This window comes from Sorex fumeus, unplaced genomic scaffold, assembly GCF_029834395.1.
Source record: "Sorex fumeus unplaced genomic scaffold, SorFum_2.1 ptg000029l, whole genome shotgun sequence".
Classification (NCBI taxonomy): domain Eukaryota; kingdom Metazoa; phylum Chordata; class Mammalia; order Eulipotyphla; family Soricidae; genus Sorex; species Sorex fumeus.
In genome coordinates this window covers 12050881-12071745 of record NW_026606086.1, presented here as the reverse complement: position 1 = coordinate 12071745, position 20865 = coordinate 12050881, and the positions used below count along the sequence as shown (strand labels likewise).

General features: G+C 46.3%; 1 protein-coding gene and 1 non-coding gene across 2 annotated transcripts in view; both read left to right on the top strand.

The window, feature by feature from the left end:
• The window catches only part of PRTG (protogenin), a 170128-nt gene that overhangs the window by 93519 nt on the left and 55744 nt on the right, over positions 1-20865 (top strand). Inside the window, exon 12 of the mRNA XM_056115327.1 lies at positions 20137-20232. Coding sequence (XP_055971302.1) covers positions 20137-20232 — 96 coding nt within the window. The remainder of the gene's footprint in view (positions 1-20136; positions 20233-20865) is intronic.
• On the top strand, positions 17320-17421 carry LOC130024980 (U6 spliceosomal RNA). Its single transcript, XR_008792623.1, has one exon. It is a non-coding gene; the product is annotated as a U6 spliceosomal RNA (small nuclear RNA).

Sequence of the window (20865 nt, the reverse complement as noted above, 5' to 3'; positions counted from 1 at the left end):
CTATAGCAAATCACAGTAGGTCTTTTGGACTCTTTAATATTCCAACACGTTTTGCTAACTTATTTTGGTAATCTCTTGTTGAGTGCAGTAGCTGCATCATTGTAATTTGTTTTTCTGCCTCTTAAATCCAGAGGATTGCTAAAAGCATTAAAAATTAATGTGCCCCTGGAAAAAGGAATTCTTCGAACTCTTGTTGCTCTGTGAAAATGGAATTACTTGCACTCCCTGGGATATTGTACCAGCTTTATTTCCCATGGTAGGGAGATCTCTCTGGATGGGGAGAAGGAAGAGAGCAACAACTCGCCTCTGTGCTCTAAAACAGTTGACATCTTAAAGTGTGTAATGATAGATCATAGCTTCATAGCAAATCCCCAAGAATAATCAGGAAAAGAATTTTGGCTTTTTGTTTGTTCCTGGATTTATAACATTAGTCTTGAGTTATTGTCGCCTTTTCCAAATGCTTTGAAACATGGAAAGCTTTGTCTTGTTAAAAAACATCTGTCTGGTTATTAAGTGAAAAGTGTGATTTGTGAGCAAAAATAAACAAAAAAGGCTACTCTCTCTCTTTTTTTTTAAGTGTAAAGCAAACTTAAATGTTTTTTTTTCCTTCAAAATTGATGCATTTGCTTAAATGGTTATCCCTTTTGTGGGTTGGAAGCTGTTTTACTGCTTTCACAGCTGTGTGGCAAGTTTCCTAGCAGACAATGGTGGTGGTGGTGGTGGGGGGGGTGGCCTAGAGCATCTGGTTCCTCTTTGTAGGGTGACTTGAGAAGTTGCTCCAGGCTTCTGGAGGGAGGCTCAAAGACCCGCACTTACCACCTTAATTAGTTTCCTGGGATTCATATGCATATGTTTTATTTTGTTGCTTTCTAAAAAAAAAGAGAAAAAGAAAAAAATAAAGAGCTTTTGCCCCAGAACCACGTAGCATCCCTAACCCTTTGGCCTTTGATGAAGGGTAAAAGATTCACTCACAGTCCTTGAAGCCTCACTTCTCAGGCCTTAAGGAGAGAGCCTAAAATATGTCAGGCCCCTGGAGACAGAGAGAAGGAGCAGAATCAGTTCCAGTATTTCAAGTGCTGGTGAAGCCTGGGTGGTTGTGTTGTTCAGTTTGGCCCTGCTGAATTACTGCTTGTGCTGTGTGTCCCCTGCTGAATCTGTTGTCACTGAAGCGTGAGGTGTGCTGTTGGTGGGCCTCCCCTACCAGCTCACACCCCCAGCTGTGGGCACCCACAAGTTGAATTTCCATTGAGAATGGGAGGGGGAGGGGGGGATCAGTATTGTCCAAAGAAGGTTGTTTTTGGGTGATTTGTTTGCTTTAAGGAAGCAAAACCATAGTAACTTTAAAGGAGCTTTCCTGTAATTTGGGTAAGAGTATTTTTATATATACCCAAGTTCTCCTTTGGACATAAAATATAAAAAGCACGTGAGAACAAAGTTAGTCTCACCGTATGCCTCCAGAAAGCAAATCTTGAATGTGATCCCAAAAGATGTTTCCGATTGATGAAATGTTAATAATTTATTTTGTAATGATGTTCACATCTATTTAATAGTTGACAAAGGCCTTTATATTGTATCTTTACCTTTGCATATCTTGTTTTTAAAACATCTCAGTCTCTACAGTACTTTATATTTATATTTTATTTTTAATTTTATGCTGCCTATGGGTTAATAACCCTAATTAAAATGGTGATAAATTAAAGCAAAGCCTCCTTGATCTCCGGAAATGCTCAATTATTATTGATGAGCTCTTGATTGTTTTATAAGTCAGCTTTCCATCTGTAATTTCTGAATGAAGGGGAAACTTCATTAAACTTCTTGTGCAGGTTTTATGGTTCTAGCAGCTTGGTAAAATGTTTGACACAAATTGTAAACAACAGTTTTCCTTGCAGAAGGAGAAGCTCTTGTAGGAAATTAAATCAGTACTGTCCATTAATCATACCACATGTCAGGCCTAGACCACTCTGGAAGTTTCTGGTGAATGTAAAAAATCTTTAGATGTGTCAAGTCCCAGAAGATCTAAGTAAATTAAAGAAAGGGTTTTTTTAAATGTCACCATAAGCACATGAAAGAAACCTGGGTACATAGGGGGAAAAAAATTGCTGTGGGACCAGGAATATAACTCAGGTAGAGCACAGACCTTGCTTGTGTGAAGCCCTGGGTCCCATCCACTGGAAAAGAAAGGAGGGAAATGCTGTATACAGCAGTTATCAGTGCGGCTTTTGATTCACTTTGTTTCAGATTTGTTCTTTGTCTTTTGCTTTGGGGCCACACCCAGTGGTGCTCAGTGCTTACTGCTGACTCTGCACTCAGAAGTCCCTTCTCGAAGGCGTGGGGGACCATATGGGATATTGGGGATGGAACCTGGGTCGGGTCAGCCACAGGCAAGACAAGAGCCCAATCTGCTGTACTGTTGCTGTGATCCAGATTGTTTGATAAAATGAATTTGTCTGAGTTTCTTGAATTTTTCTGTAGCACATGTATATTGAGATTCTAATGAGAGGGCCTGAGAGGGCTTATTGGACTACAGCTTCTGCTCAGAATGCAGAGACCCAGGTTTGACCCGGCACCTCAGGGTTTCCCAGCATAGAACTGAACAACCTTTTCTTTGCAGTAGAAAAAGTAAAGTTCTTCATACTCTGAATCAGAATTTTTCCTTAAGCAACTAGATATCTCTTGTTTTATAAATAGAATATTTATATATAACACATTTCAAATTGAGTATAGGAAACACTGAAATACTTCCTCATAAAAATCTTTTGGTTGAATTCTGCTCCGGTTGTTTTAAGATGCTCCATATATTTTGAAAACTTTCCAAGATACATTTAAAACCCTTCCATTCCCCAATCATCTGCAGTATTTCTTTTTAAATTCCTGAAACATGAATGGATTATCTAGATTTGAGTACATTGTTTTCAGCCAGTTAACATAGTGACGACCTTTTATCAGAACACTCCCGAAGGAGACTGGGATAGGCTGTCAGGAAGCATATGCCTTTCACGCATGAGCTCTGCCTCTCACACACTCACACACACTCATATGCATTCTCGCGCTTTTACACACATACACACACACACATACATACAGACACTCAGACACATTCTGACCCATTCATACACATTTAGACATATACTTTCATGCATTCAGACACAGACACACGTATACACTCACATGCACATCTTCTTACCATCACATAGTCTGATCTATTCACACACACACACACACACACACACTCACATGTACATCTTCTTACCATCATGTAGTCTGATCTATACACACACACACACACACTCACATGTACATCTTCTTACCATCACATAGTCTGATCTATTCACACACACACACACACACACACTCACATGTACATCTTCTTACCATCACATAGTCTGATCTATACACACACACACACACTCACATGTACATCTTCTTACCATCACATAGTCTGATCTATACACACACACACACACTCACATGTACATCTTCTTACCATCACATAGTCTGATCTATACACACACACACACATACACACACACTCACATGTACATCTTCTTACCATCACATAGTCTGATCTATACACACACACACACACTCACATGTACATCTTCTTACCATCACATAGTCTGATCTATACACACACACACACACACTCACATGTACATCTTCTTACCATCACATAGTCTGATCTATACACACACACACACACTCACATGTACATCTTCTTACCATCACATAGTCTGATCTATACACACACACACACACTCACATGTACATCTTCTTACCATCACATAGTCTGATCTATACACACACACACACATACACACACACTCACATGTACATCTTCTTACCATCACATAGTCTGATCTATTCACACACACACACACACTCACATGTACATCTTCTTACCATCACATAGTCTGATCTATACACACACACACTCACATGTACATCTTCTTGCCATCACATAGTCTGATCTATACACACACACATACACATACACACACACTCACATGTACATCTTCTTACCATCACATAGTCTGATCTATTCACACACACACACACACTCACATGTACATCTTCTTACCATCACATAGTCTGATCTATACACACACACACACACACACTCACATGTACATCTTCTTACCATCACATAGTCTGATCTGTACACACACACACACACACTCACATGTACATCTTCTTACCATCACATAGTCTGATCTATACACACACACACACACACACACTCACATGTACATCTTCTTACCATCACATAGTCTGATCTATACACACACATACACACACACTCACATGTACATCTTCTTACCATCACATAGTCTGATCTATTCACACACACACACACTCACATGTACATCTTCTTACCATCACATAGTCTGATCTATACACACACACAAACACACACTCACATGTACATCTTCTTACCATCACATAGTCTGATCTGTACACACACACACACTCACATGTACATCTTCTTACCATCACATAGTCTGATCTATACACACACACACACACATACACACACACTCACATGTACATCTTCTTACCATCACATAGTCTGATCTATTCACACACACACACTCACATGTACATCTTCTTACCATCACATAGTCTGATCTGTACACACACACACACACACACACACGCACACACTCAACTGGGGAGGTACCATATAGGTTCCCCATTTGCTTCCCAGCACCCCACGTCCCTCCCCTCAGGTGTAACCTTAGAGATCCTGGACCCCAGCACTGAATCTCTGGGCCAGCATCAGGCATTGGGAAATGATCTTTCCCTTTCCCCACTAACAAGAAAAACACATAAAATGGTATCCAAAAACTCCCAGAATTCTTTCATCCGCCCACTTGAAAATCATATGTGCAGTGATACATTAAGCAGAGTTTAAGTAGTGGTGACATCTTCCTCTTTGGGAATCTTGAAGAAAGCAGGCAGAAAGAACACAATCTTGCTTTAGAACCCTGGGCCGGGAAGCAGATAGACCACTTGGACAGAAACTCAGGGTTACTTTCAGGCAATGTCCGTGCTTCCATGCAGCCTGGGGTACTAGTCAGCGGGCCACAGATGCTTCTGCATGGGGACTGCGCCCATCTTGGGTTGCTGGGTTTCAAGAGGTGATAGATGGTATTTCTATGTTGCCTCTGCAAAGAATCAAAATGACACTGCAAACCCACAACAGGGAAACGGAGAAGTGTGTATCCTGAGATGAAATTTACTTGGTGGCTTCAGGGCCACCTTGGTTGTCATGAAGGGCCCTCTCAGTCAGTCTGTGAAAATATTGTTTGTGAGGCTGTGATCAATGCCAGACAGAAGTGCTGTGTGCGTGGGCAGCCGCTACACACGTTCAAAGCCTGTAAGTAGGAGAAGTCAAGAACTTCGGATGTTTTTTAGGTAACAGTGGGCCCCACATAGAAACAGCAAGTCACTACAGGAATCTATTTTACTTTCTTAGTAAGAACTTTAAGTAAACTTTATTTGAATGCTTTATGGCATCATCAGTCATCCTAGGAAACCACCTACCTCCCATTCCAACACACTTTTTAATTTTTCATTCATTCATTTCTTTGGTTTTCAGGCCATATCTGGCAATAATCAGGGGTCACTCCTGGTTCTGCTCATAATAATGACTCCTGGTGGGCTCAGGGGACCACATGGGATGCTGGGGATCGAACCTGGGCCAACTACATGCAAGGCAAGCACCTTGCCTGCTCCACTGTCTCTCTGACTCCCTTTAGTACATTGTTTTTCAAGTTTTGTAATGATAAAGTGTTATAGCGATAGATTCTTAATAATCAGCCACCACCCCATTTTATTCTTCCAATCTTCACTCCTACCGTTCACTTGGAACTGGAGTAAAGTGAGGTACTGAAGCTGCTGCCTTTCGGGGTCTTTCCTCTTCCTCCTCCCCTAGGTGGGGAAGTATCAACCGTTGGCACAGTTCCATAAAATGATGGTGTGATAGGCTCTGAGTCGCAGATGATATGAGCTGCCCTGACCTTTAATCCAAGGGGACTCTCCAAGGGAAGGAAAGTCATAAAGAAAGACACAGGAGCCCAAACATGGGGTGGAAGCTTCAACACCACTTTCAGGCTCGATGTCCAAAGCTCGGCTGTCAGATTTGTTCACGGCAGTGTTCAAATAGAAAGCGTCAGCCCCAGATTCTCATCCAGACGGTCTAGAGTAATACATTTGTTAAGGTGAAGAGTAGCTTTGATTTTTTGCTCATTTTTGTTTGGGAGTCACACCCAGTGGTACTCAGGTTGCTCCTGGCTCTGCGTTCAGGAACCACTCCTGGCGGTGCAGAGGGGACCGTATGAGACGTAGGGATGGCACCTGGGTCAACTCTGTGCCAGCGAACGCTCTACCTGCTGTATTATTCCTCCAGACCCTGAAGAATAATGTTTAAAACGAGTCCAAAATGATGAATTCAGGGCCAGAGAGATACCCAGTGTGTCCGAACATGTGCTTTGCAGGCACCACATGGTCCCCTGAGCACTGCCCGGAGTGACCCCTCTAACAAAGAATGTATGAAAATGAAATCACCTGATCACAAAAGAAGTAACTTGATTAAAATCTTAGTCAAACACAATTATATGCTCCTAAGCTATAGCACAGCGGGTAGGGCTTTTGCCTTGCATGCAGCTGACCCGGGTTCGATTCCTCCGTCCCTCTCGGAGAGCCCGGCAAGCTACCGAGAATATCCCGCCTGCACGGCAGAGCCTAGCAGACTCCCTGTGGCATATTCGATATGCCAAAAACAGTAACAACAAATCTCACAATGGAAACGATACTGGTGCCCATTCGAGCAAATGGATGAATAACAGGAGGACCGTGCTAAGTTTTATAAAACAATCCCCAAATTGTTTGGGGAAAGCTTTCAGATGAGAGAATTTCCCAACAGGATATGCTTATTTTGTTAGGAAATGGATCCTCAGGTGTTCTATGGAAAGGGCTGTCTTCTGAGTTACCCAGAGCTCAGTAGGAGAGGGGATGTTTTCACTTTGAGGTCAGAGGCCTTATTTGTCTTCAGGCCCTGGAGCCGGCTCCCAGAACAAAAGGGCTGGAGGCATTCCGGGTTGAGGCCAACACTTTGCCCCGGCTCCATAGCTCCAGGGAGCTTGGGGGCAGTGGCCAGTGGCCATTCCCTCCTTGCTCCATCTGCCCCACTCTGTATGTTTACACTCAGATGTTCCGTTCTGCTGCCCACCACATTCAAACACTGTGGCCCCGCAGACAGCGTTGCAAACCAGACAGAACACTCTCACAGGTGTCATGCAACAGGATGAAAAATGCTCCTGATTAATATTCCCTTGTAAGAAAGTCCGTCTCTCAGCCAGACTTTCCTCTTAGCCTGAAACTAACCTTTGGAAATCAGCATCCAAGCGTGTCCACTGAAGTGTTAAATTCATCACTGAGGGGATGAGCTTTGCGTGTTCTCAGATAGGTCTGACGAGGAGGCAGGACCAAGCAGCCCCACTTTATTCAGAAGGGACCCCGCGGCCACATCTCAGGATGGCAGCAGTGCTGTGGCCTGTCTGAGGAAACTGGAAAACCCAAATCACACCCGACTCCAGTGTGGTCTGCGCCTCCTTGCTGTGTTCTTCCCGCAGCCCTCTCTGCCGGCCCTCTCTGCCGCCCGTTCCCACCCATCCCCCGGAGCATTCTTCCTGCTCCTCTGAGGCCCAACAGACTCGGGCTGGCCCCAGACTTGGGGTCAGAGGCCACGACCCAGGTGTCACTGTGTCTGTCCGGCTGCCTCCTCTCTGAATAATGAGACGGGAGTATTGTATTGGGAGGTCGGGCCGGGGGCAGCACTCACCCCTGCTGGCCAGCCCTGGAGCTCTCCGGTTGGACTGGAGGGGAACAATAAACCTGAAAAGGCTCCCACAGAACCTGTGCACACAAAAGATTACATTAAAAGTGGACGAAGGGAGGGTTCCACCTGTGGAATCTGCTTCTCTGGGTCCCCCTGCGTTTCGGTCTGTAACTCCCGGTTGCCCGCTAACTTAGGTCAGCAGAAGTCCCTCCTTGCTGCTTACCGTCTGATGGTTTTCTAAAGTTCTGAAGTGTCTGCCAACCTCTCTTAGAGGTTGCACTTGGTTGCTAACACATGCCCAGCTTTCTGTGCAGTGTTTCCGTAAACAGTTCGGGGTTGTGGGTAACCCTCCATCTCGGACTGGCCGGCTTCCCAGTTCTCAGCCCAAAATTTTCTCTTTGATTTATGGGACTCCCTGGGCTGGAGCGATAGCACAGCGGGTAGGGCGTTCGCCTTACACGCGGCCAACATGGCCGACCCGAGTTCGATTCCTCCGCCCCTCTCGGAGAGCCCGGCAAGCTACCGAGAGTATTCGATATGCCAGACACAGTAACAACAAAGTCTCCAATGGAGACGTTACTGGGCCCGCTCGAGCAAATCGACGATCAACGGGAGGGCCCACCTCAACGGGAGGGCCCACCTCTCATATTTCTAAATAAAAGTTACTTACTATTTTTTTTTCAAGAGTTGTGTATAGCAGTTTTAATTCATCCTTGGGGGGTTTTGAGCCACACCCGATTGTGCTGGGGGCTGCTTTCAGCTGGTTGCTCAGGGTCACTCCCAGAAGTGCTGGGGACCTGATGGTGCCAGGATCAGACCCTTTTCTCCCGTAGGTAAAGCATGTAACTCAGCCCAGTGAGGTCTTTGCCGTCCTTGTACAGAGCCATTTTTTTATACCTTTACGTGAGAAATTGAAAATATAGTTGTTTCATAAAATATTATAAAAATTTCAGTGATTCAGTTGTGAGCACTGCCCAAAAAAACCTAAAACTATTACCAGATATTATGTACCGTATGTACAGAATCATAATACACTATAGCTCAGAGGTTGAAATAACCCACATATCCTTCACTGTCACTGTCACTGTCCTTAATAGATTAAAAAAAAAATAAGAGATAGATAAGGATAAGTTAGAGACCTTATCCTTTAACTTAACTAAGGATAAGATCTATTAAGGAAAAGGTCACAGCTCGGTTGTTATGTACAGTGGAACATTTATCCAGACTTAAAGGGCTATGCAGTTTGGATTGATGTTATATCATGAATGAATATACATAGCCTTTTTCGTTTTGTATTGGGTGCTCAGAACTTACTTTTGATTTCACCCTCAGGGGGTCACTCCTGATGGGCTCGGGGGACCATATGGGATGCTGGAGATTTGACGCAGGTCAGCCACATGTAAGGCAAATGCCCTACCTACTGTACTAGATCTCCCACCCCTACATAGCCAATTTAAAGCTTATTTTCTTAAGACATTTTTTTACAAGCCACTCCAGCAAGCTTCATCCCTGTCCATTCATTCTATGTAACTGGACTGGTTGGCTGAACACTGTCCTCAAATAAAGATGATTTCTCTGTTTTTCTCTTTTGGTTCCCCTTGGTCCCAACCAGGCCATTTTCTCCTACCACCTGCAAGGTATCGACTGAAAGATGGGAAATAAAACTCATGCAAATTGTCTTCACAGGAGTTGAATTTAAAAATGTCATGTACTCATGCTTCTATGAAATTTCTCAGGTTTTTTTCTATTCCTTCTGAACTCTTCCTGCTGGCTCCAGTCTGGCTCACCCCAGGGCCACCGGAAAGTTCCAGTATTCACACCCCAATGTTATCAATAATTATTGGGCCACAGCCATATAGTTTGTAAAGAATTATTTTTCTGCTGTACATTGTCTAGGAAGCCAGTGAATATCAGCATTATAGCAAGAAATACTAAGGTTTGGCTTGATGGTCATGGATTTTGGGGTCTGAGTTTATCTTCAAACACAGAATCTTTGGTCTACTGACTTTGCGTGAAGAGGTTAGGGTTTGGGGCAGGGGTGGGTGGGGAGTTTTCTAAGCAAACCTACTGGATTTTACTGTTCTTGCCTTAGATGAAAAAAGGGAGGGTATAAAATAGGCATGACCATTGCTAGTATTAGAATTCTTAAATGTCTGCTCCTTAAAGTAACATTTCAAGACTTAGTATTTGTTGGTGTCTCTGCTCATTTTGCCTTTGTTCTTCTGTGCTTATGATTGCCTTAGCTCTACGTTAATATCATCCAGTTACTCAGGACCCGTGCACAGCAAAGTTCACCTTGCAAGTGGTCAACCCGGCCAACCCGGGTTTGATTCCTCCGCCCTTCTCGGAGAGCCTGGCAAGCTACTGAGAGTATCTCGCCCACAGGGCAAAGCCTGGCAAGCTCCCCATGGCGTATTTGAAATGCCCAAAACAGTAACAACAAATTCTCACAATGGAGACATTACTGGGCCTGCTCTAGCAAATTGATGAACAACAGGAGGACAGTGCTATAGTGCTACTTTAGGCATTGTGGTTTGCAGCACAGATACTGAAAGGTTATCAATGTATAGCCCTTTGCCTACTTTCAGTACTCGGTTCTTGAAGTATAGACGTGTTCTCATCTGCTTTGCTGTCTTCCTTCTCAGGCATTAATGATTATAGGGCCTCTGGCTCTTTAAAATAGGTCTGTAAGTGGGGCCAGAGCAATAATACATTAAGTCCTTGCCTTACACATGGCCAATGTGGGTTTTATCCCCAGCATCCCATATGGTCTTCTAATCTCACCAGATATCAGTCCTGAGCTCAGAGACAGCAATAACCCCTGAGCACCATTAGATTTGCCCCTGCCATCCCAAAGAGATTTATAAGCACAGAATAGGCTGAAGCAATACTAAATTTTGAAATGACTTAAGTTATCTCGGAAGAAATATTAGCTGGTGTTTATAAGGATAGTGTTGAAACAGCCTTTCAAAAGATGTTTCGGGGGCTGGAGCGATAACACAGTGGGGAGGGCATTTGCCTTGCGTGTGGCCAACCCAGGTTCCATTCCCAGCATCCCATTGGTCCCCTGAGCACAGCCAGGAGGGATTCCTGAGTGCCAAACCATGAGTAACCCCTGTGCATCCCCGGGAGAGACCCAAAAAGAAAAAAAAATTTTTTTCAGTTATTTCTAGGGTAAAATAAAACAGATGTGAACATACAATTTTGGATATTCTAGACAGAAAAGTGATTGATTGTTTTCAGTGAAGCAAGATAGTTTTTATTGAAACTCGAGGGGAAAGAAAGAGAGAAGTATGTGTTTGAGAGAGAACACAGGATCCTCCCGAGTGGAAATAAGGAAGCAAAGAGATGTAGAGATGAGCGAGCAAGATCCATGATCAAGGGAGAATATGGGCTTGAAGAATGAGCAAGCCAAAAATGGTTAATTTTGAAAAAAAAAAAAAGGGTGCATATACATAGGTCCCTGACTTTATAGGGTTGTTGTAAAGCTTACGATAATGCATACAAAGCAGGTAGTAGCTTATCGGCATATAAAAAAATAATGCATTTTTATTCAGCAGTTCCTTACTGTTTGGTTATTACCAAAGCCAACTTTTAAAGCATATATAAGAAAATAGCTACTGGTTGTGCCATTATAGAGTAAGTGACCACTGAAGCATTTTAGTCCTTCCTGTACTTCCTTGCCCTTCTCTAGCTCTGTTCCCTGTGTCCCATCTCTTTGCTGCTCCCATAATTTCTTTGTGTGTGTGTGTGTGTGTGTGTGTGTGTGTGTGTGTGTGTGGTTGTTGGTTGGTTGGTTGGTTAGTAACACCTGGTGATACTCAGGAATCACTCCTGGTGCAGCTCGGGATCCAATGGGATGCTGGGGATCAAACCCAGCAAGGTAACTGCCCCCCCCCAGCCCTGCTGTCGACCTGGCCTCTTGTTCCCTGATTTTCGGCACCCCAGCCCGACCCATCTCCCTTCCTTCCGAGTACTTGAATGAAGGACTGAGGTAGGTGTCGGACATTCCTACCCTCTGTGACTTCTCTGCAGCACTACACACTGCCCTCGGGTCTCTCTCTTCCCGTGATCATTATTCACTCTCTCGGTTCCTCTCGCCGCTCTTAAGAGTTGGGATCTGGTCTCTGCTGTCTCTTCCCCCTCACTCCTCCACCCCTCGGGTATATGGTTTTTCATCCTCACTGCGGGTTCTAGTTTGGTGGCCTTCAGCCACTGGGGTACAGGTGTGAACAGCTGGAAGCCACCAGCCGGGACCCACTTCGTCCCCTTGGTCAGCCCCACTTGAACATTGCTCAGAAATCTCTCACCCAGGAGTATTGACTCAGATTGTGTTCAGGGGATCATATGGGATGCTGGGAATCGAACCTGGGTCAGCTGAGTGCAAGGCAAATGCCCTACCCACTGTACTATTCTCCAGCCCCCTCCCCAAAGTATATTCTTGAATCAGCACTCTGACTTGCCCTTCTAAACAAAAAAAAAAAAGCAGAAATTAGAAGTGATGGAATGCTAATTAATAGTGATAATTTCACATTTTTTGCTTATATTTATCAGTACGCTGGTATTATTACTCTTGTGCCTGTTAACCATAGGCAGTCTCTGAGACTTTTATGAGAGCTATTTAATTTCCCTCCTGCCCACAACCTCAAAAGGTAGATGGCATTTTTTCCACCCATTTGGCAGTGGGTTTAACCAGTAAGGACAGAGTCACGCAGTTTGCTGTAATGACCAGGCTGGTGCGCAGCCTGGGCATGTGTCAAGGCATGTGCACATGAGTGCAGGTATGTGTGCTGGTGCACGTGTGTGCGTGTGCGTGAGTGCTGGCCGGGGCCGAGTCACGACGGCCTTTAGTGTTTCCAGCTCTTCGGCTTTACGGAACAGATGAGTACACCAACATCAAACTCCTGGGGCTTGGGGTTGTTTTGAGTTTTTCTTTTTTTGGGGGGGGGGGTAGGTTTCGTGAAATATTTGCAAGTACAACAACGAGGAATCTAAATCAGCCCTTCTTCCTTTCCCCTTATTTGCATTTTATGAGGTCTCTCACTCCGTGATGTTTAAGCAGGAGCCAGGCTTGCTCCTGTCTGTTTTGGCTCGTCACTTGTGGGTTTCACCACCACACACCCCTGCTTTCAGCCTCTCCTTGGAGGCACACGGGTGCCATCTAGTGACAGGCAGGAGTATAGCGACTTATTCAAGTGAAAACCGTGGGCTCGCTTTGGGGGGTTGTGGTCTTTAGGAAAATGTTGCAAAAAACAGCTGGGTATGTTATGTCAGAGGTTCTTGTAGATTTATCAAGAGTCTGCCAAAAGATATATGTAGCAAGGATCTGCCCTTAGATTTCATCCTTGCAGAAGGTAATTAGCTTATTTTAATAAGTGTTGGAGGGCTGGAGCGATAGCACAGTGGGTAAGGAGGGCATTTGCCTTGCATGCAGCCAACATGGCCAACCCGAGTTCGATTCCTCCGTCCCTCTCGGAGAGCCCGGCAAGCTACCGAGAGTATGTCGCCCAGTACCTTTAAAAGACTTTGTTATTACAGGGACTCTTATTGTTGTTTTATTTTTCTTATTCTGAGTTGTAGTCTGAGGGAAATGAATGCCTGGTTGTGAACACTGTAGCACTGTCCTCCTGTTGTTCATCGATTTGCTCCATTATGAGATTTTTTGTTACTGTTTTTGGCATATCCAATACGTCACGGGTAGCTTGCCAGGCTTATACTGTGCAGGTGGGATATTCTCGGTAGCTTGCCGGGCTCTCTGAGAGGGGCAGGGGAATCGAACCCGGCTCGGCTGTGTACAACGCCTTACTCTCTGTGCTATCGCTCCAGCCCTCTTGCTTGTTCATCAGCCAGTATAATTCAGTGGAATACGTGAGAGTTGAGTCTTACTGATGCTTGATTCTGGGGCTGGAATGATGGTACAGTGGGTAGAGCATTTAGCCTTGCACACAGTCAACTGGGTTTGATTCCCCGCATGCCATAGGGTCCCCCAAGCACCGCCAGGAGTAATTCCTGAGTGCAGAGCTAGGAGTAACCCCTGAGCATCGCTGGGTGTGACCCAAAGAGCAAAACAAAACAAAAAACACCCGAATTCTCCAGTCTGTGCACTGGACTATCTCCCCCCTCAGGACTCTCCCGGCCAGCCTGAGTCCTTCTCATTTCTACTTATATAAAACAAACTCAGGCCAGTGAGCTGGTGATGAGGATTAGAGAGCAAAGAAGGTGAGACAAAGATAAAGGGAATTGTGACACCCTGTTCCAGGCAGTAGATCTCCAGCTGTGACCTACTTTGACCCTCCCCCCCCTCCACTAAGGAAGAAAGTCCATTTGGCTGTGACCAGTCACTTGAGAACATCAGAGTCCTGGAAAGACAAAAACAAAAAGGGGCAAAAGCCCCAAATACAAGAGGTCACTCAAAAACTGAATCATCGGAAACCACGTAACTAAACGTCAGACCTGTGTTAATTCTAGCTTCTTTCCTAATCCTTTGACTGTACAGATTGCTAAATCTTTAGCAAGTTTAACCCTGACTCCACATGGCGCTCTGAATCATCACGCCCCAAACCAGTGGGAAATGAGCCCTGTTGAGTGTTGTGTGTGGAAGGTGCTGGGATCCGCTCTCCCTCTCCCTCGGTCCTTCCCTGGTGGCTTCTGAGAAGGCCACATTGTTCACTGGGGCAGCTCCTGGCGACTGTGTTTTCTCAAACCACACGGCCTAAGGCTGCTCTGTGTTGCTGCACAGAACCACAGAATATCCGTGCCTGAAGAAGGGCTCCAAGCAGTCCTGGGGGTGTTTCAAAGTGTGGGTTTGGGAACTCTGCTCCTGATCCAGCAGGAGGCGTGGACTGAACTGCAGCTATTTAGAACTTGGGTTCTCCAGCTCATGTATGTAATACTCCGTGCATGTACCTGGACTTAATATGTCAGCCCTGCAGCCGGAGTGATAAATATAGGGAGAGTAGGTAGGGTGTTTTACTCGCATGCAGCTGACCTGGGTTCCATCCCCGGCCTCCCATATGGTGCTCTGAGCACTGCCAGGAATAATTCCTGAGTGTAGAGCCAGGAGTAAGCTCTGGGCACCTCTGGGTGTGTCCCCAAAGCAAACAAACAACAAAAAGATATATTGGCCCTCACTCCCTTGGTTTTCCCTTCGTATCCTTCCCTCCCTGTTCACTGTGAAGCGATTCTGCTTCCTCCCATAGCTGAGCCTGATCATGCTTCTCTTGATGCTGGAGTAGGGCTCCCCACGGCCCCTGAGAGAGACATTTCTAACAAATAGGTGACCAGTGGTGAGCCAGGGTCTCTCGAGTAACACAACAAAAGAATCAGCGATTTTTGAGATTGAGTATGTTTTAATCCCTTATATACTCCGCAGAGCCCTGCAGCCCAGTGCTCAGTTTGTCCCTGGCCCAGCACTTTGAATTTAAGCTAAACAAGTTTCTTGGGTCAGGGGTATATAGCTCTGGGGGCAGGTGGTCTTGCAGGATGTGTGAAGCCCGGGGTGCAGTCCCTGGCACCGCTCAAGACAAGGGGGAGACACCACCGAAACATATGTCCTCTTCGAGAGAGTAAGCTGCAGGCTACAGATAAGTGGTATCTCTTATAAATTCCGGTTTGAGGGCCATACCTACTGGTGTTCAAGGTTGACTCTTGGCTCTGCTCAGGGATCACTGCTGGTGGGGATTAAGGGACCACATATGGTGCTGGGGATGGAACCGAGGCCAGCCACATGCCAGGCAGGCACCTGACCAGCTATACTGCCATTCCAAATCCCAGGAGCGAATGTCAGTGGGTCTTTCCCAGCTCAGCCCAAGAGTGCCATCCTGCTCAGGCTGGCAGTTCTCAGAGGCCATCCAGGCTGCTGTTTGTGACAGTGCTAAGGGGGCAGGTGGCTCTTGGCAAGGGGTCTAAATTGGGACTCTTGGGTGGGAATGATCGTACAGCAGGGAGGGTCCCTGCCTTGCACACAGCCCACCTGGGTTTGATTCCCAGCACCCCATATGGCCCTCAAGCACTGCCAGGAGTGATTCCTGAGTGAAGAGCAAGGAACGGCCCCTGAGCATGGTCAGACGTGGCCCCATTTTTAAAAAATAAAAGTTTGGGGTCTCCTTTCTGGTATCTTTCTGAGCATCCTTTTAATTCAGTTTTGTACTAAGATACAGGTCAGAGAGAGCACTGTTCTGGGTGCACACAGGAGTCCAGGCCCAGTCGTGCATGGTCTGAGTACTGTGAGTGGGACCCTGATCATCGAGCCCACGTAACCCCAGAGTGTTGAGGATGGGGCCTCAAACCAAGTACATATCTCACTTCAGAAATGTTCGCACAGACTCTTAAATTACTTTGGAAAGTGTAATGATCTTCCTGTTTTGGTTTTTTTTTTTAGTTTTAAGGTTTGGATTCATTTCAGATATATTTTTATTCTGTGATTCAGAGTATGTTTATATAATATATATAAAAAATGACTTAGGAAATTGAGGATTTTTTTTACACTGAGGCACATAATACAGAAATAAGATTAGTATTGACATAGGACCCAACTGTCATTCTTTCATTTATAAATCCGAAAGAAACGAAGTCATTGTCTCAATAAACCAATGGCATTTTTGTGTTCATTGCAACATTGATTATAATAGGATACAGATAAAAACAAAAGATTGTACACCCCCCCCCCACACACACACGCATTCTCATTAATAGAAAGGAAAGAGGAGAAATGGTACAGCAGGTAGGTCACTTGTCTTGCTGCATGTAACCGACCTGGGTCCAATCCTTGGCACTGCATATCATCCCCCAAGCACGAAACCAAGAGTAAGACATGAGTACAGCCAGGTTGGCCCCCAAAACCATAATAATAATAAAAAGTTTAAAAAAAATAAGTCCTGCTACTTGTCCAATATGAATGAACCTATAGGAGGATATTATGCTCAGTGAGATAACCAGGCTGGACCAATAGCACAGTGGTAGGGCGTTTGCCTTGCAAGCGGCTGACCTTGCCAATCTGGGTTCGATTCCTCTGCCCCTCTCGGAGAGCCCAGCAAGCTACCGAGAGTATCCTGCCCGCATGGCAAAGCCTGGCAAGCTACCTGTGATGTATTCCGTATGCCAAACACAGTAGCGACAAGTCTCCCAATGGAGATGTTACTGGGCCCGCTCGAGCAAATCGATGAACAATGGGAGGACAGTGCTACAGAAATAACCAGGCAGAGAGAAACAATAGGACATCATCTCACACATGGAACCTAAAAAGCTCAGCTTATAGAAGTAGAGGATGGAGGGGCGCAGGAAGAATAGGGTACTGTTGCTTTAAGGTACAAAGTTTCACTCAGGCCACTTGGGCGGGTGCTGGAGATGTGATGATGACACTTGCCAGTGCTTGCTTGGATGCTGGAAAGGTTGAAGGTTGCAAATATTAAACACAATCATCAGGTTGCAAATATTAAACACAATCTTTGCTAACCACAAATGAGTTTCGTTTCTCCAGCTTCAATATAGTTGGAAAGAGATTTATTGGAACGATACAGAGAAGATTAGCATGGCCCCTGCGCAAGGATGACACGCAAATTCGTGAAGCGTTCCATATTTTTTGGGCTAGAGCGATAGCACAGTGGTAGGGCGTTCGCCTTACAAGCGGCCAACATGGCTGACCCGAGTTCGATTCCTCTGCCCCTCTCGGAGAGCCCGGCAAGCTACCGAGAGTATCTCGCCCGCAAGGCAGGGCCTGGCAAGCTCCCCATGACGTATTCGATATGCCAGACACAGTAACAACAAAAAAGTCTCCAATGGAGACGTTACTGGGCCCGCTCGAGCAAATCGACGATCAACGGGAGGGCCTTTACCTTTACCTTTACCTTCAGTTTTATAATTATTTCCTTAAAGGCCTCCAAGAATCTGGGATTTTTGTTGAATTGATATGCTAAGGACAGAATCTCGCTGCATGCTGTGATGCTATTATAGCCACCAGCAGAGGGCGCACACACTCATCCTTGTTGAATTTTGCTCTCACTTTGAAAATTCAGGTTTGTGGGAAAGGGTCCACCTAGAGGGGGCTGGAGAGTCTGTGCTGCCGGGAAGGAGTTTGGCTTGCACACAGCCGACCTGGGCTTGAAACGGAGCCAGGGGTTAGCCCTGAGCACTACTGACCAGAAACCCACCCATCCCCACCTTGAAAGGATATGCTTAGAAATAAACTTAAATAACAATGTAGTCATGACATTTCTCCCTTTCTGCATATCCTACATGGTGTTCAAAAGACTCTGGGGATCCCACCGAAGATTCGCAGCCAGTTTGATGCCAAAGTTCAAGGGTGTGTTGCTCAAGCCTTGCTGTGCCCAGTGATGTTTAAGCCATACCAGTGAGCTCAGGGGCGCAGGGGGTAACCCCTGGGGTCTCCAGGGGTGCAGCCCTGCTGGGTACCTTTCTCTCTTCCTCTGACAGGCACCTTGATTCCTATTCTCTCCTGGCTCTGGACATTGTGTCAAGGGAGTGAACTGTGACCGTTCTGATTCTCCTGAGCTTTGGGGCAAGAAGTCTTGCTTTGCTCTCCGTGCTTTAAGTAGAGAGACGTTCCTGAGTAGAAACCCCCCTTCATGATGGAACCTCTTACAAATTATCCATTGCACAACCCAAATCTTGAATTTTTTTGTTTATCAGGGGATGAGCAGGAGGGTAGGACACAATGTCCTGCAGTCTCAGAGAGTGGGCGGGAGTGGAAGTCTCAACTGGACTCGGTTCTCAGACCTGGAGATGGCAATGCTGCTCAGGTCCAGCTGGGGCCGTCACAGAGGGGCCCTTGGGGGTGAGGCATTCACCTGACTCCTGGGCCACTTCCCTGATCCCATCCCGGGCCTTTGTGAATGGGGAGCTTCTCTCTGGTCGGTTGAATGAAGAAGGAAGTGTGGTCGTGGCCATGCCCTGATGCCCGTGATCTGGAGTCAGTGTTGAGTAGTTGGTACAGCAGCCCAGGGGTCTCGTCCTCTTAAGGAGAATTGTGAAGTCACTGTGTGGAGTAGAGAGGGAGGGAAATGTTTTCTTTTCGCTTACCTTGACACTTTCAAAAGGTTGGTTTGGGGGCCCCACCTGGTCACACTCGGGACTCACTCCTGGCTCTGAGCTCAGGAAAGCCTGCAGGGGTTCAAACCCAGCAGAGCTGCGTGCAAGGCAAGAACCTGAGCCCCTGCACAGTTTCTCTGACCCTTAAAGGTTTTATGTTTTTTGTTTTTAATGGAGGATTACTGCTATTTATTCAGTCATTGATTAAACTGATTAAAGTGGGCATGAATTCCACATTACTTTTTTAAAAAAAAATTTAAATTGAATATCCGTGAGGTCAACCATTACATGTTCATAATTGAGTTTCAGTCATACAGTGATCCAGTACCCCTCCCTCCGCAGGGTACATCTCCCACCACCAATGTCCCCTGTTTCCCTACCACCATTCCCCAACGCCCGACCCCCTACCCTCAGCTTCCCTCTATGGGAGGCTCTTTCCTTCTTGCTCTCTCTCTTCTTTTCCTTTTGTGCATCATGGTTTGCAATACAGGTGCTAACAGTTCATGGTGTTTGTTCAGGGCATTCAGTATTCTTAACAGGATGGTAAGGTCGGAGTAGCTTTTCAATTGGGTCGGCAACTTTGGGGTTTGTATGTGACTGCCGAGGCTTCTGGAAGTACAGAGGTGAGGGGGGAGGTAACCCATCCCAACTCTGAGAAAACCTGGAGATTTCAGTCACAAAACCCACATACTTGAATTTTCAGCAGATTATATCTTGGTGAGGTCTGTCCTGAGACAGTGGAGTCAGGCCGGGGATATAACAGCAATTTTGGATTGTGGAAGCAAGCGGCTTGTTGGGGGCTCTGCTTGGGTGGGCACCAGGCTGACCCAACCCCCCACCGTTTTATCCCAGTCTGTTCAGTCATGCGTGGGTCCGAGATTAACTGTGGCTCTTGATCTCTTTCGAGATGTATCTATGGGTCTCTGAAATAAGGCCAATAAGCGAGCTTGTCTAGCTGAGCTGGAGGTGGTTTGTGGATGTGGCTCCCACATACCTAACTTCTGGCCATTTACTTTCTTGGTAAACTTGTTTCCAAGTTGTTGGGGTCTGGCCAAAGGCACAGCGGCAATTTTGGGGTATCAGGAAGCCTGAAGGCACCATTAAGCTGCTGATGCACTCGCCCCGCAGGTACAGGTTGACCTGCTGGCGGCACCATACCCCCACCCTCGAAGGTCTTTACATTCTAGGAAGACTCTAGACTCTTTGCTCCCCAAACCTGTCCTGACTGTGACCTGTCCATGTCTCTGTAGGTCCCAGGAGGAAGTACCACGTGCGGCTGCTGGCGTACAGCAGCCTTGAAGACGGCTACCAGGCTGACCAGACCGTCAGCACCCCGGGCTGCGTGTGTGAGTAGCTCAGGCCGTGCTGGGCGCCCCCTCTGCTTCCCTCAGGCGGTTCTCACTGCTCCGCAGGGGTTTAGAGGGTCTGTGACTTTCATCCTCTCTGTGCACAGTGTCATATATTGAACAAATATGTGCTCAGCAAACATTTCAGTGACATGTGCTGGGTTTTAATCGCTGAAGACCCGAGCAGTTTCTCTAGGGGTGTGTGTGTGTGTGTGTGTGTGTGTGTGTGTGTGTGTTGGGGGGAGGGGACTAGGTCCTTTGCGGGGGTCACACGCGCAATGCTCAGGGCTTACTCCTGACCCTACACACAGGGATTACTCCAGACAGTGCTCGGGGGGTCGTATGGGGGGCATGGGATCTTCCCTCGATCGCCCGTTGCAGGGCGAAGGCCTGGCCCCGTGCACTGTGCTTCAGCCCCTCATGTGCTGTTTCCATTCTGCTCAGTGCTTGTTCGGTTTGTGGCTGTGGAAGAGGAAATGGGTCGAGTCTGAAGTGTCTGTGGGCCTTCTGTGCAGTGCTGGCTGGCTGGGCCCCCTCTCGGCCCATGTCTGCCGTCTGTGAAGGGCAGATAATTCCTTTCTTCTGTGGCTCTTCTTGGGGCACTCAGACTCACTCCCTGCGAGCCTGGAGCCC